Source organism: Acartia tonsa, chromosome 10 (genome assembly GCF_053477335.1).
Source record: "Acartia tonsa isolate MP-2025a chromosome 10, ASM5347733v1, whole genome shotgun sequence".
Classification (NCBI taxonomy): domain Eukaryota; kingdom Metazoa; phylum Arthropoda; class Copepoda; order Calanoida; family Acartiidae; genus Acartia; species Acartia tonsa.
In genome coordinates this window covers 21,715,163-21,732,189 of record NC_137269.1, presented here as the reverse complement: position 1 = coordinate 21,732,189, position 17,027 = coordinate 21,715,163, and the positions used below count along the sequence as shown (strand labels likewise).

Below are 17,027 nucleotides of genomic sequence, written 5' to 3'. Positions count from 1 at the left end.
CAATATTTTAAGATTTTACAGTCATACTCTCTTATAAATCAAGGAAATTTGTGCTGGAAGTCATTTTTTATTAGCGAAGCTACTCTATAATTTACTCTTTGTCTGTAAGTTCGTAACTTTGAAGGGAAATGAAGGGAATCATTGTCCCAAAAATCAGAAGAATAAGATAATTATATCTTACAAAAATTGTAAAAAAAATCAACATGTTTCAAATGGACATAACTTTCTAGCAACGGTTATAGAGTTGCTACTTTTTCTTTATCGTACCTAATTGTTACAGGAATCATCACCCAAAGTTTTAAATCGATAGGACAGTTATAACATGCCTAAATTAAAAAAATAGCTAACTGTACCTACCCTAAATATAAAAAAGAGTATCTTTTACAATGCATAATGAAAATTACGTCCGACATTTTTACGGCTATAAAATATTTGACTTAAAATTAAAACTTTTTTTTAAAGGTCAAAATAGATATTAATTTTAAAATATGTTTTGCCTTTAGAAAAAATATAAAGATTACTATCTAAATTAAAATTTTAATTTTTTTATTGCAAATGTGATGTATAAAATACAAAAAGCATATGTGTAAAAAAGTGCAAAAGATGAAAAAGTATGAAAAAAAAATATTTTGTTTGTGAATGATTATATCCACATTAATTATTTCAATAGAACAATTTTAATCTTCAAAAAGGAATAATGTATAAATGAAAAAAATGGAATCAAAATTGGAATAATCTGGGAATAAAATTTTTGTCAAACTATAAAATAGGACATTTAACTGTTATAAAGTTTGTTGTGAGATGCCTTTAATGGGTTTATAATCCATTAAAAAATTTACATTTTAAAAATCTTTTGGAGAACACAGTTTTTTGTTTAAATAATCATTGTCTATAAAATTAAACAGCTCTGTAGAATCTAAATAAAAAATGTAATGGATAAATATGGGCCTAACGGTAAATATTCCTTAATACTTAAAATGTAATATAAATTCTATATGTTAAATAAGTTTTAATGTGATGTACAAAACTTGCAAGCCATTTAACCTCCGAATTCAACTGAAGATACAGTTGAAGTTGGAGTAGTAGTTGTAGTGGTAGTTGTAGTTGTTGTTGTAGTAGTTGTAGTGGTAGTTGTTGTTGTAGTAGTTGTAGTGGTTGTTGAGGTAGTAGTAGTTGGTGTAGTTGTAGTGGAGGTTGTAGTTGTTGGTGTAGTGGATGTTGTAGTAGTTGTTGGTGTAGTTGTAGTTGTTGTTGTAGTAGTTGTAGTTGTGGTAGTAGTAGTTGTAGTTGTAGTGGAGGTTGGGGTTGTTGGTGTAGTGGAGGTTGTAGTGGTTGTTGGTGTAGTTGTAGTTGTAGTTGTAGTAGTTGTTGTTGTAGTAGTGGTTGTTGTTGTAGTAGTAGTTGTAGTTGTGGTAGTAGTTGTTGTAGTTGTAGTTGTAGTTGTTTCTTCTGAAGATTCTTCTGAGCTAGACTTGCTCTCAGATGATTTGCTTTCAGATGATTTACTTTCTTTGCTTTTCTTTCCCTTTAAAATATATATATTATTTAAATTAATAGTAAACAAGGATGATTGCATCCAATAGTAGCGAGGCTTTTTGAAATTATAAAAAGAAAGAGGATCTAATAGACCAAACAAAAGAATGTATATATTATATGTATACAATGATACATATATGTGGAACATATGTATTAGAACAAAAAAAGAGAAATTTGTGCGAGACAATACGGGGAAATGTGATTATTTTTTTGCCAGAGTATTTGGCTCGTCATATCCCATTTAACTTCTTGTGTTTTAAGAACATTTAAGAATAATTTTTTAAAAATTATATGATTAAAGGGTTAGTATAAAAAATCGGACAACTCCGTCATTACTGACAGAAAGAGAGAATGACAGACAAAAGCACAGATACAAAGATTTTACTATCAAAACTATAGAGGTGGATACTTGAAAAAAAAATTGTTTTCGTGAAAAATCCTCCAAAATCACATAAAAAATCTATAGTTATTAATCGTATCGTATAATAGACAGCTTTCCTCGGATATTACAATGAAAATTAAAAGATTTGTTTTGTTAGCCCTGAGAAGCAAACAAAACTGGTATTAATTTTATGATTTTACATTTTAATATTCATAGAAAATTATCTGTAATACGATGCTATACATGATCCAATATGACAGAGACCCAATTATTGTCCATCGGATATTAATCGGTTTTGAAGCCATTCTGGAAAATACCTTCTTCTTTTTCTTTTTACTCTTGTTACTCTCATTACTATCCTCTTCCTCAGAGCTCTTCTTTCCTTTCTTCTTCTTCGGGGATCTTCTAGCCCTGTAATATCATAGTCTAGAGGCTAAGCCCCCAGAGGTCTCTAAGGGCACTAGAGGTATATGGGGATGGTTGACTCTCCACTTTACATTTTTGTTTACAAAAGGGAAAGTAAAAAAAAATATGGGATTGTGGATTTTTCCTAGGGGCGAATTCTCTTGGATGGATTAGGGTAACCTTCCTTAACAATTTCCATAAACATTCCATGGACCTTTAAGAAGTGCTTAATGGGAGTTGATAAAATTGTTTCATCTTCTCTAACATAATAAAGGTATACCTACCTGATATTGTAATTTTTAGCAAACCAATCTTCTAAATCTAAACATTATTCAATTTTAAATTAGCTTTTTTCGTCTGTAGCGAAGGTTCTCGCTAACCGCTGAACCGATATAGTCCTCCTTTACAGTGAGGCTACTTATAGGTCCCGGGATGGTTTATATGTATATAAAATTTAAGTATGGTTTTAGGCTACTTTTCTGTCTTTCCTTAACCCTTCAAATATAGAGCCTCTAGATAGTAAGGGCTCAGCCACTAGGAAAATATAAAGAAACAAGCACTAGAATCTAGTCGTGCCTTCAACATATAGATAAAATATTTTAAAACCAGCCTATATGAAGCTTCCCATAATTATTCATATCGGTTCAATGGTTAGTGAGATCATAACGGAGAGAGAGAAAAACTACATTTTTATATTATAGATAAAGGTAACTATTATTAAAAAAATTTAAACTTTCTAAATAAAAATATTAAAAAACTTACTGTTTCCACCTTGCTCCAACTGAAAAAAGAATAATTTTGAAAATATTCTAATAAATATTGTAGGAATTTATAACTTTTTTTTTCTAAATTATCCCTAAGATTTTTAATATTGCATATATAAATCTTGGTACATATTTATATTAGCAACCTGTATTTAAAATAAAGAATTATAATTCATTTTGTAGGGTTAAGTTTGTCTTAAAGAAACCTAATTCCATTTAAATGCACAGCTTCTAATTGGTCATGGTTAAGTTTGTCTTTCTGCTTGACATCAAACTAAATAATTAGTTTGAAAGGAAGCAAACTTAATACATATAAGCTTCGTTTGAATGGATATTTTAATTCTAGTTGGCTTTCATAAATACTCTAAAGCCTAATTAAAGATAATTAGATAAGATGTAGCTGGAAATGAAATACTAAGTAATTTCAGGAAGTCAGAATTTTCCTTATTTTTGGTAGCGAGGCAACTGTATAAATGTTAATGTCGTTATGTTCCGTCTCGGATAGCTTTTTTCGATAATTTAGACATGTTAGAATTGTCCTATCGATTTCAAATTTTGCATGGTGATTCTTTTAGTAGTTAAGTACGATTTAGAAAGCGTAGCAACTCTATAATCATTACCAAAATGTCCGTACGTCCATTTTAAACATGTTGATTTTTTTTACTTTTTTAAAAAGCTTTTTTTTGTTAATTTAGGCAAGTTAGAATTGTCCTATCGATTTCAAATTTTGCATGGTGATTCTTTTAGTAGTTAGATACGATTTAGAAAGCGTAGCAACTCTATAATCATTACCAAAATGTCCGTACGTCCATTTTAAACATGTTGATTTTTTAAATAGCTTTTTTCGTTAATTTAGGCATGTTAGAATTGTCCTATCGATTTCAAATTTTGCATGGAGATTCATTTAATAGTTAGGTACGAGTTAGAAAGCGTAGCACTGTTTATAATCATTACCAGAATGTCCGTACGTCCATTTTAAACATGTGGATTGTTTTTTACATTTTTAACACCAAATTTGTATGTGACCTAATTATCCGATTGGTCTGATTTTTGGTATACTGATTCCTGGGACAACAAAGTACAATATTATAAGCGAAGCAACTCTATAATCAAGTCCTAAAAATGTAAGTATGTCCATAATCATTATCCCGTATCAAGCAGTTTTTCTTATACATTCGCATTCTGATTATTCAGTTCTGACATTATACAAGTGTTAATGTCCGTTTGTCCTACCGTTTCAGAGCTTCGCTTTTATGGATGTTGTCATCCTTGTTATTATGTGTTTTGCTATAAATGTAAGTTGTCATCCTTGCCCCTGTTAATTGCTCTCATACGTGCCAAGAAAACATTCTTATTTTAAATTTTTAAGATTTCAAAGTTAAAAAATCTTTAAAATTTTTTCTAGAAGCAAAGATTACAGGGATTGGCAGCCTTAGCCACGATCAGCTGCGCTGCTTGCTATTTCGCAAAGTAAGCCACAGCAACAAAATTTAAAATCAGCCACCTTTAGCTGCAGCCACCCTAGCTTAGGCCTTAATCATTCTCAGCAACCGCAAGCCGAAGCAGCTGCTTTGACAAAACTAGGCGACTTGGAGAACGAATCGGTGATGCACAGCCAAATTAAAAACTTGTTTTTGTTATTATTAAAAAAAAACTTATAAGCTGTAATAGCTATTTCTCGCATTGTATTATAAACAGCTTTCCGCATATATAATATGTACAATTAAAATATCAAAACCAGTTTTTTATCCCCGATTGTCGAATGCACGGACTAAAAATTGGTTTTAATCTTAGGATTTTACATTTTTATATTCGTAGAAAAATGGATATAATACGATGTTTGACGTAATTTTTTCGTATGGCTGAAAACCGAATCTAATACAATACCAGAAAGTAATTTCCTGTTTTAATATAAATATAATATTAAAAGTGCTATATAAATATGAAATGTTCTATTATAAATATGATCTAGTTTTATAAGAGTTTGGAATAGAATTCTTGTTTGTTCCTTTTAATAGTGATTCACATCAAAGATTATTAAATTTGATCTTAATTCTTAAAATCAATAAAACAAAGTTTTATGTCAAATAAATTTTCCTCCCCCCATAATCACGAAACTTTTGTGAATAAATCAGTGCTCGGCAGCCTCAGCCACCATAAGGCGCGCAGCCTAGAGAAGCCTTAAAAATCAGCCACGAGGCCTTCAAAGCCACCCGATAATCCCAACAAGCTACAACAACTAAATTTTAAGTCAGCTTGTCACGCTCGCGGCATTCTAAGCAACCCAATAAGACTTAGCCTCCTCCACGCCTTCTTATTTAGTCACCCAACAAGCCTTAGCCTCCAGCTGCTAGCCTTAGTAACGCGACTTTGTAGAAACTGGAGCCGCAGCCGAACTCCTCCATGCACCTTAGACTTGTATGAAGGAAGAATCGGCCACTCTCAGTGTCAGCAAACCAGCCTAAGCTAGAGCCACCTGCTCCGTTACATTCGGCCACATCCAACATCATCCGAATCGCATATTTGTACTCAGCCGAAATTGCATATTTTTATTTTAATGATTTTTGTTTTAATTATTTTCTCATTATTAAAAAGTATTTCTCTTAGTTTTTTAGAGCTTAATTTAAATACTAATCTAAACTCTATTAAAACTTTTAATTATATACAGAAATATAACTTATCAACTTTCTTTTTAGAAGCGATGCTGATTTATAATTTACTTTATATATCCATCCGTTAGTGCGTAACGCTTTTTTCTCGGCTTCTACATATATAAGGTAAGTTGCTGATTTTTTTTATTACATTTTTTACATTCATTTATTTACTTATACAAGGTTTCTTTATTTTCTTTAAATTATTTCTTTTTTCTTTCTTATAACACCTAACTATACAACTGCTCTTTAAATAACTTTGCTCGTAAGTCCATCCATATTTTTGAAGCTTTGCTACTCAAGGATGTTGACATCCTTGTTTTTTTTCTGGTAAAAGAGTTTTTATTTTATTTTATCTTATCTTTTTTTCACAACCTGATGTTACAAAAGAAAACGTTTTAACGTTATAGAACTTTATATCGTATAAAAACTTCCCTTGATTCTGTCATTCTTCAATAATAGCCTAGTACGTATATTTTATTAACAACTAGCGGCTTCGCCCCTAGCCTCTAGGGGCTTTGCCCCAAGAGATGACAAAAAAAGTTAAGGTGAAATTCGTAAAAAAAATAAGAATATCTAAAATAAGGATAAATCCTACAAAAAAAAAATGGGGGGAATTTTTTGTTTTTTGGGGGGTCTGGGTGTCCCACCCCCCAATAAATAGCCTAAAACCACCACAGGACCAGTAGGTATATTCCCTGAAGAGTAGAATCCGATCGGTTTAGTGGTTACCGAGATCTTAAGCTTCAGACGGACGAACGGACAGACATCAAGCTACTTTGCATTAACAATTATATATAGGTAAAACTTTCGTAAAATTTTAATGATGTTGGTAATTTTTCTGGAATAATTATCTATGTTTGAAAATGTGTGCTATACCAATGGATTTATTATTACTTGGAGTTTACACCAGATTATCATGTACCCTAATAAAGTGAAACTTGTTAGGGAGAGAGGGCAAATTGGGGTGTTTATTACACAGTATCCCAACCTTTAATAATAACGTTTTTTTTTATATATTTTGACTTAACACCTTTGGGGACTTTCATTAAATACAGAATGGATAATTTTGCGTGTCATCATTGGAGATTTACATGAATTCATCGGTCATTGTCTTATTCCTTTAAAATCTTGGAAAATTTTAGCTCGCTAAAATAACGATAGGTAAAGAGAGGGGAGGGGTGGCATCCCCTCTCCTCTCCCCTCCCCTCTCCACTCCAACTGGATTAACGAACTGACCAATTAGTGATGTCCTTGTCAGCAATTTAAATTGACGACAATTTATCCCTTGCCATAATATCCACGTATATTCTATATCCATTGAAATACCTGCATAAGCTCGACTAAATCTGAAACAGATATCTTCCTTTGCACACGATCATACTTGCTAACCTAAAAAAATAAAAAAAAATTTATAGATTTTTTCGTAGCGAAGCTACTTTATTATTCACTTTATCTATCTATCTATCTATCTATCTATCTATCTATCTATCTATCTATCTATCTATCTATCTATCTATCTATCTATCTATCTATCTATATATCTATCTATCTATCTATATCTATCTATCTATTTATCTACCTGTCCAGCTAGTGGTGATGAATCAGTAAAAGTGAGGTATATTGCCACAACCAAGGCAATGTTTAACCAAAGGTTCATTTTTTTCTAGAAAAATATATTTTATAACAAGTAGCTTGACAAAGTGTCAAAAATCAGCCATGAGAAGTGGGAAAGTAAGCCCTTAAAAAAAGAGATGGACAACTCCTCATTTTTATGACGTCACAAAGCTGACTTTTTTAGACACTTTGTCAAGCTACTTAAAACAGGCGCGTACTAAGAGATGAGCTAGGGACGTGCACACTTTTCACCAACAGAGTTATATTTCAGGAATAAAGTATAGCCAACAAGCGAAATAAAAACAATATTTGGTAGGCAGAAAAAGGTCGCCTTTTCTAAGAAACATTGCCCCCAACTATCACGGAAAAATCAGCTGAAATTGTCAAATATTTTTTCCGAATTACTTCAATTGGTTGCTACACATTACAAATGAGATGGGTTTTGAAAGAAGAATGCCGCGTTTTATTAAGAAAATGCCTCGTAGGATTTAAACAGAGTATACAACTATTTATTTAATTATTTCGCTTTTGTTGGTACGGCTTTTATAGAAGAAAAATAAATAATCTTAAATCCATTTTTGCTGTATATTAATTAATGCATCTTTTTAGATCTTTATTAGACATTATACAAATGGCTGAAATAATAGTTTTAAAATTTTGAATTCCTAAGTTGTATACTCTGTTTAAATCCTACGCGGCATTTTCATAATAATTTCATAATAAAACGCGGAATTCTTCTTTCAAAAACCCATCTCTGGTTATTTTCATTTGATAAGAATATTTAAGATTTAAGTTTATGAAAATTTAAAAATACAATACAACCACTGTTTTAAGAGTCTTACAGTTTTCAATTGATATCATATTTTAAGCAATTCTAAATAAACTTGAAATTTAAGTATAGTTAAATTTTTCAAGTATCTCAATTTTGTTGATATTTTGAGTTAATTAGAAATAGAAAATCTGTAGATTTCCCTTAAAATGCATAGCGAGGACTAAAATCCCCCCCCCCATTATTTTTTTTTATAAATTGAAAAACACAGAAAAGTTGTGGTAGTTTATATTTTATGTCTTACTCATGTCTGGCATAACCTGGCAAAAAGCAAAATACACTCGGAAAGCTCCCCCTCTTTATTTTCAATTCATTACAAAATAAGGGGGAAAGGGGGGGGGTGGTTATATGCTCGACCAGGAAGTTTGAGGGAAACAACCGAAAAGCTCTCATCCACAGGTTACAGAGAAAGGTCTATGGAAAAGAAGAAATAAACATTAAGAAAACAAGGACAATTTTGTACATATGAGGAGAATTTTAAATAACAGATTATTATCCTATTATGCAAAGTATTATTTTGAGTGTCCTTTAAGATTTCGATAACAACTGAACCGATTAAGTTCTCTATTTCAGTAAAGTTCCACATAGCTTCAGAGATGGTTTTTATTCTGTTTTACTTCTAGATCAAAGTCCGAATTAAGCATCTTTTTCTGCCCTATATCTCACCCCTTCTAATACAGAGTAACTTAATGCTAGGGGCGAAGCCTATAGAAATGTATAAAGCATAGTAAAAATAGCTTTAAAATGTATAAACAAGCTTTAGTTTCCAGCTGGGACAAGTCTACTTTTATTTCACATTCTTCATAAAAAAACTTCATAACTTTACGTTTGGATTTCGACTGAATATTTTGCCAAATTTAAGAGACAAAAGACAGAAAAGTAAATTATATTCATGAAAGCGAAGGAGTGGACAAACAATTTTTTAAAGCAATTTCCTTTTTGGTTAATGTAATCGAAGGCATCTGAAAACTCACTAAGATATAAAAACTTAGAGATTGTTGGCGAATGTGACAAAATTTTAATTTGCATGTTATTGTTTCAATAAAAGGTTTTTAAGGGAAAATATAAATCTAAAAATAAAAGAGGTTTAAACTACTGGTACAACCTAAATAAAAAAAAGAATATTTTAAAGATTTTCCTACAGTTTTGCATAAAAAAAGTGAGAACATTAAACAATAAGTGTTTATTCATTCCAACAAATATATTTGGGTATAGTCACTTTCATGACATCGCCTCTTATTTCATCGTATTTTCACAGTAGGTTTTCTTCTATTTGTAGCCCCTGCGAGGGCTCTAACCCTGCGGGGTCAATCGTTTTTTGTTTGTTTGAAAACAACTTGCAATGAATTCAAAAGTATTAAGTTTTTTCCCAATGGACTCGATTAGCAATAAACGAAATACACTTTATTTTCATAATAGAACAACAATTAATTTATGATTTGTTAAGTTTTCATCTTCCCATATTTCTATTTATGCTAAGTAAGTTAATGAGATTTAGTATTGTCTAAATTACATTAAAAAATTTCTTCTTTATACTTTTAAGTGTATTTATTTAAGTGACTTCAAGTTTATTTTAAGCCTAACTGTCAATAATAATTTTTCAGAAATCCCATGATTTGTTATTTTGCTTTAAAGAAACTGGTGATTGAGCCCCAAGAATCCAGGGACCCTGTATCCGAAATGAAAGAGAAGTAGCAACAATTAGCCTAATAACATCCCGAGAACTATTCGAAATGTCCCTATTATCGAGATTTTAACGGACAAACTAAAAACAATGTTACATTTTATAATAGGAGGATAGCCCGTATGTTATGCCAGGAAGATAATTCTGAATTTTGTAAAATATATATTTGCTTGTTGGCCAGTCCAAAATGTTACAGGAGAATGTCTTTTTTTTGTCTTTATTACACACACACTAGAAGCTAGGGGCATAGCCGCTAGTTTATTTACAATCCAAATTATTATTTCTATAATTGTTAGTGGAAAAGTTTGAAAATTGGCTCTTATGCAACCCAATTAAAAAACAACCTAGAATATATTTTTAGCCAACAAATGACAGAATTTATTCATTCGAATCCGGTGGATAGGAACCGGTTCTCATCCATACGAAAAAACTATGTCTAGCACCGTATTATAACCAGTTTTCTACGAATATAAAAATGTACAATCATAAGATTAAAACCAGTTTTTTAGCCCGTGCCTTCGGCATCTCGGGGCTAAAAAAAACTGGTTTTAATCTTATAATTGTACATTTTGTATCCGCGGAAAGCCGTTTATAATACGATGCGAGAAATAACTTTTATAGTCAGAATATTTTACACTCTTATTTTTCCCTCTTCTCAACTGTTTGAGAAAATGTATAAAAAAATCCTACCTTAGTGACAAAAAATGATAATAGATTGTTCACAAAGTATGCTCAGGCGCACCTAAAATTTGATGAACAACATTGGGAGCTTATCATTTGTATTTATTCTAATTTATTTCTTGTTCAATTTACTTTTTGTTATCAAATAGGGAATAATCGTCCTTTCGACTTTAAACTTTCTGAGTCATTAAATGCTTAATATAGAAAGCGTAATGAAAGATAAAGTTTAGCTTGTTTTATTTTTTTTGTAAATTATACAAGGATAGCTGTGAACCTAGTAATAGTGTCTAACTTTTTATCTTTGTGACGTAACAAAAATCCATCTCTTTTTTAGGGGTTTCCTTTCCCACCTCCCCTCTCATCCTTCGATTTTTGTTACGTCACAAAGATAAAAAGTTAGACACTATTACTAGGTTCATAGCTGTCTTTAATATTGTAAAATCACTGTACAGGGCTCGGCAGGCATGCGTCAGCCGACTGTTAGCCTGATAAAAATAAACCTTTAACAAATTTTTAATTTAAAAAATCAAATAAAAAATTAAATACTGTGTAACAGGGGCGTCCAAGCTTTTTTATTTGGTGGGGGTAAAATTTTGAAAATAAAAATTTTAGGGGGGTAATCTTTATTTCATAGAGGCATTTTTTTTTATTTAGGGGGGGGGGTAAAAATTCTAAATCCAACCCAAATTCATTTGGGGGGGGGGAGGGTAATCACCCCTTAACCCCCCCCCTCATATTCCTACTTTTAGGGAAGCCTAATCAGTGCCACACATAACATCTAGTGTTAGTCATGCAATTTAGATTTTATAAATATTATGAAAAATTGTAAAGTACACCTGGTACTAAGCAGTAGCTTGGTGTACTATTGTATGTACTGCTTCGTAAGACGGGGCGTAATCTGTCACTGAATAAATGTTTTTATGGACGTCTATGCTGTGTTAATACACATTTGCTAAAGATATTATATTATATTATAGTACGTACTAAGACAAATCAGAAACAAGAATGACAACATCCTTAATTAGCGAAGCACAAAAAAATGGATGGACAAACATACAAAGTTAGTTTTAGAGCAAATGTTTTGTTGAAAAAACAAAATAAAAATTTATAAATATACAAAAATCTAAGATAATCACGAAACCTTTATATTAAAATAAATTTAAATTTTCTATAATACAATACAATGCATGATTTTTCAGTATGGCTCAGAAACACAGCATATTTAGAATTTTGGCAAAAAGTAAGATTAGAATAAAACAGTTGCAATTTTAATCATAAAAAAATTTCAGTACAATCTGTTAAAAAATTTGATATAAAAAAGTAATTCTATTCTATGTAAAATTCTGCAAAAATCATTCTGTCATTAAAGTATGACGGTAATAAAATAACTAAAGGATAAATTTAAAATGATTAAAGTATGAAAACACCTTTACTTTCTGTTAAAAAAAATGTTGCTCTATCAGTTCTTATTTAAGCAATTCATCCTATATACTTATTAACAGGATGTCTGTCTTTGTCCGCTAAGATCTCGCATTCTCGAGAAAAACAACAGTAAAATCCAATTGATTATTATGAATTTTTAAGTTTTCTGAGCCTGAAGTTTTATTCCACCACTTTTAATCTTTTTTGAATCTAAAAAAAAATCTGGGTTGAGAATAGTTATTTCTCGTATCGTATTATAAACGGCTTTCCGCGGATATAGAATGTACAGTTATAAGATTAAAACTAGTTTTTTTAGCCCTGTGGTGCCGAAGGCACCGGCTAAAAAAACTAGTTTTAATCTTATGATTGTACATTTCTATATTCGTAGAAAACTGGATATAATACGATGCTAGACATAGTTTTTTCGTATTCATGAGAACCGGTTCCTATCCACCGGATTCAAATGAATACGAGAAATTTTGTTATCGGAGCGATTTCTCTTGGGAGGGTGGAGGTAACCTACACCCAAATATCTCTAAACCTTTTTGGACCCCTAAAGGAGAACCATACCAGTTTTCGGTTAGTGAAATCCTTTGCAACACACACATACATCCTGTTACTTTTTTATGAGAAATGTTTTAATACTTGATCATTTTAATTTTACAGAACTTTTATATAAGGTTAAATTTTATCTCATCATTTACGTTCAAACTTTTTAATGTATTCTATAGTCGCAAAGCCACTCTATAATGATCTATTTTAAGTCTTTATTTTTTAGTTTCTTTTGGGTCCTTACTTTATCTGCCGCTTTTATCAAGAAAGAAATTCAGTACATAAACAAGGATGACAACATCCATAAAAGCGAAGCTTTGAAACGATATGACAGACGAACATTAACTTTTGTTATAACTGAATATACAAAATATGAAAATATAAGGTTTGACAAAATTATACGTAAATTTGTTGCAAAACTTCTTAAATACAGAATTCTGTTTAAGAACATACTGACATTTTAGTACTTGATTATAGAGACGCTTCGCTCATAATATTGTACCTTTTTGTAATAGGAATCAGTAATCAAAAAATCAGATCAATCGGAAGATTTTATCACATAAAAAATTGTTATTAAAAAAGTAAAAAAATCAACATGTTTAAAATGGACGTATGGACATTCTGGTAACAATTATAGAGTTGCTACGCTTTTTAAATCGTACCTAACTACTACAGGAATCACCATGCAAAGTTTGAAATCGATAGGACAATTCTAACATGCCTGAATTAACTAATAAAAGCTAACTATCTCGGACGGACGGACCGACCCTAATTATAGAAAAACTTCGCTTTTAAAAACGACTTTTATTAGCGAGAGTATATATGTTTGTCATAATATCTGTTGTCTGTCACAATGTCTGATAGGGTTGTCCGATTTTTCTAACAAAATCTTTAGAATATTGTAATAAATGTAGAAATTACTATGAATACCCTAACGAGGAGACGCTTAGAGTACTTCTATGTTTATTAAATGTGTGTTAAAGGTTTATGACGAGCCAAATATATGTAGTTGCTGATGAAATAATTCCTTGTCTCTTTTGTTTCCTCTTTATTTTTGTTTATTCGACCCTAGCTTATATGGAAGGGGATTGGAGACCAGGAAAATCGCCTACTCCCCCCCCCCCCGCCCCCCCCCCAGAACATTTTTATAGCTTCCTTGAAAAGTACAGCCAATTTTAATCAAGATTTTCAGAGATCTATAGCTTTAGACAAAGAAAAGAACTCAATGGTTGGTCGTTTGATTTCTCCTAGAATTTCAAACATCTTTGCTACTGTTGGTAGTAATCGTACTTCGCATTTTCCTTTACCCAATTGATTTCTAAACATTTTAGCCCTTTGGATGGAAGCAGCTTATAGTGCATGTAAACATGAACTCATCCAACACAAATTACCAATAATAAGACATTTGATCATTGGTTAATTAAGATGTATACTGGCCTATCATTGGTCATATGTATTGTAGGACGTTATTTTTTATTAGGCACTGTAAGGTGCTTTTTTTGGAAGCTTCCAAATTCCACTAATCTTGCTGTTGTAAGACATTGGATTTATGTGAACAAAAGTAAATAGTAGAAAAATATAGATAAATTTTATTTGGAAAAAATATTACATAAAAGTATATGATATAGACAAGATTTATTTACAATATACAGTAAATATATTTATTTGTAGAATATCATGAGAACATTTATATATTCATAGTTTGACCAAGAGTAACTTTTTTTCCATCAAAGTGCCTAGCAAGCACAAAAACCCCCTCTATTTCTTTTAAAATATATTAAAAATGAAAGTGGGGGGGGGGGGGGTTATTTTCTATGTTTAATACCTGCGGAGGGTTCTAACCCTACAGTGCTACTTAGTACCCAATAAAACCTAACTTAACCTAGCACAAATTAAAAATGAAATGAAAGACTTTATTTTAATTGATTTAAAAATAATGTCAAAGGGGAGGGGGAAGGAAATCTGTGCCGGACTAGGCACTTTGTGGAAAATCACGCTTAAATCTTTAAGACTTTCGTATTACATCAGAGATATGACATAACAAAAGAAAAAAAATCTTCCAAATAATTAAACCTAACCAATAAAATGCATAATCGGACAATATTAGTTAATTATCGCATCGTATTATAGACAGCCTTCCGCGGATATTAAAATAAAAAAATAAAATTTTCAAACCAGTTTTGTTAGCCCGGGCCTTCGGTGTTAATTTTAGGATTTTAAATTTATTATTCGATGAAAAATTGTCTATAATTCGATGATATAAATGATTTTCAGTATGGCTGAGAACCGGTTTTAATCCACAAGATATCAATCGGTTTCGAAGCTATACTGGAAACAATGTTCCATTGCTATTTTATTGGAAGAAATAAAGTTTTTTTTCTGTGTGTCCTATCTAATTAAAAAATGTACAATATTACTTACATTTCACAACATAAATAATTTAATAAAGAATAAGAAAAGTATCATTGATTATTGCATCTGTATATCTTAATTATATAATAATGATGATTCAAAATAATCCAAATCCATAAATCTGTCCATTATTTTTATTTTTGGTCAAATTTACAACTAAATATCTTTTTATAGAAATAATGAGTTATATAGAATTTGTTTATTTTTAAATATTGTGACAATTAAAAATAATTAGATAATCATATGGTTAAAAGTAAAATATTTAAAATAGAAAATTAAATTTTGAAAGTTATAATTACAACAGAAAATGCATTTTTAAAATCAAATTTCAAACATCAAAAACATTATTTTTAAAATGTAAATGGGAATTTAAGGCAAATCTTTTAATCTCATTTTTGATAACATTTTAAAGTTAAAATAGTATGCTTTGCATTTTTCTTAATAAAATACTTTTAGAAAGACTTATTTTTTCTGCTTTTGATATATTGATTGGTTACTGGCAGATTATTTATTTTTGCACTGATTTGAAATTAACCTTAGTTTAACTATTTATATATTTGATAAATTAATAAGTTACATATTCTTAGTCCAAGGTTAAAGTTAAAAAAAAACATTAAAAATCATTTAAATATGTGGAAAAACTCGTAGCTGTCTATAGTGCCCTAGCAAAACAGGGATAAATGTCCCACTTTTGACGTGCCTATTCTTTTTACGTCATAAAATATACTATACCCCATCTCTTTTCTAGCGGGTTTCTTTCCCCACTTCCCTTTCTCCTTTCCTCTACTATGACGTCAATAGAACACGTAAGCCAAAACACGGTGACATCAATTCCGATTTTGCCACCGGCGCTATGGACAGCTACGAAAAATTCCCCTGAAAGTTATTTTCTATTTTTTTCCCAATGTTTAATAAACAATTAAAATGATAAGGCTTTCCGTTAAAGTGCTTAGTGACTAGAAAATACTCTACCGACTTATTTTTAGAAAAGAAAAAAAATAAGAAGGGGGAGTGCTGAAAAGTTTTATTTTTATGTATTACCCGAACTTGTAACATATATATCCAAATTTAACCTCCCCCCTCCCTATTCTATACGAAGGAAGAGGGGGAAGGGGGGGGGACTGGGATCACTGGGAAAACGCCAAAAATGTCATAACTGCCACTAATTAAATAATTTTTACGATTAAAAAAATTCCTAAATTTGCCATATTTTTCATCTTAAGTTTGTAATAATTTCTGTGTAAATCTGCTGAAGGATATTTGATCAACCAAGGATACTCGTGCTAGCTCTGTTCTGAAAAAGAAAGAAAAAATTTATTTACTAACTTTCTAAAAGCGAAGCTCTTCTATAATTAGGATTGGCCCGTTCCTCCGTATGCTTGTCTGTACGTCCATCTGCAAGGGATAGTTCTTGTTGCTAAAAAAGGCATATTAGTATAATGGTTACCAGATCGTTATCGTCTGTATTTCCATTTAAAACTCTTTTGACAACAATTTGATATAATATAATTATCCTATTTATTTTATTTTTCAAATAATGATTTTTAGGTTAACAAGATATGACCGTATTAGGAAAGCATCTCTATAATCAAGTCCTAAAATAAGTATACAATTCATTAATAAAAAGTTTATTAAGTGTGTGACATAAAATGGACGAATTTTTTTATTACCTTTTCAAAATTTTTTCGTGGCTTTTTTCTAATAAAGATTTTGCAATTGAATAAAGTTTTTAAACGATTAGAAATATCTTTCATGCCTTTGGAATTTTTTGTATTGAGTTTGTTACGTATATTCATACTCAAAAAAGCCTTGCTTTAAAAATGTGATTATTATTAGAAACTTACATAACTGAATTTTGTATGTAGATTTATATGTAGTAAAACAAGTAAAACAACTTCGATAAAAGCGAAGCTCAACATATTAGATAGCAAAATAAACATTAAACAGTAACAAACATGGAGTGACATTTTTTTATATTAAAGAGTTTTATTCAAAATCGGAACAAATGTTCGTATTAAATTTATTGCAAACTGACCTTAAACAGATGTTTGATAACCTACTAGCGATATTTTCAAAAAAAAATAATGCAAAA

At 30.7% G+C, this 17,027-nt stretch overlaps 3 protein-coding genes across 4 annotated transcripts in view; 1 reads left to right on the top strand and 2 right to left on the bottom strand.

Annotated features, from left to right (window-relative positions):
* The window catches only part of RpS24 (ribosomal protein S24), a 133,687-nt gene extending 125,237 nt beyond the window's left edge, over nucleotides 1–8,450 (top strand). The window contains exon 7 of the mRNA XM_080173978.1: nucleotides 8,441–8,450. Coding sequence (XP_080030104.1) covers nucleotides 8,441–8,443 — 3 coding nt within the window. The 3' untranslated portion in view covers nucleotides 8,444–8,450. The remainder of the gene's footprint in view (nucleotides 1–8,440) is intronic.
* LOC145330641 (uncharacterized) lies at nucleotides 530–7,468 on the bottom strand. The gene is made up of 6 exons (XM_080175309.1): nucleotides 7,321–7,468; nucleotides 7,068–7,130; nucleotides 3,086–3,104; nucleotides 2,608–2,644; nucleotides 2,236–2,329; nucleotides 530–1,525 (listed from the first exon to the last, which is right to left on the bottom strand). Exons 1-6 carry the CDS (start codon nucleotides 7,396–7,398, stop codon nucleotides 1,040–1,042), a joined length of 777 nt encoding a protein of 258 aa, XP_080031435.1. The 5' UTR covers nucleotides 7,399–7,468; the 3' UTR covers nucleotides 530–1,039.
* Nucleotides 8,451–15,367: 6,917 nt separating the features above from the next.
* Nucleotides 15,368–17,027, bottom strand: part of LOC145329640 (uncharacterized) — a 49,327-nt gene continuing 47,667 nt past the window's right edge. For both annotated transcript variants that reach the window (XM_080173968.1, XM_080173969.1), the window contains one exon: nucleotides 15,368–16,229. In XM_080173968.1, coding sequence (XP_080030094.1) covers nucleotides 16,154–16,229 — 76 coding nt within the window. In that variant the 3' untranslated portion in view covers nucleotides 15,368–16,153. The remainder of the gene's footprint in view (nucleotides 16,230–17,027) is intronic.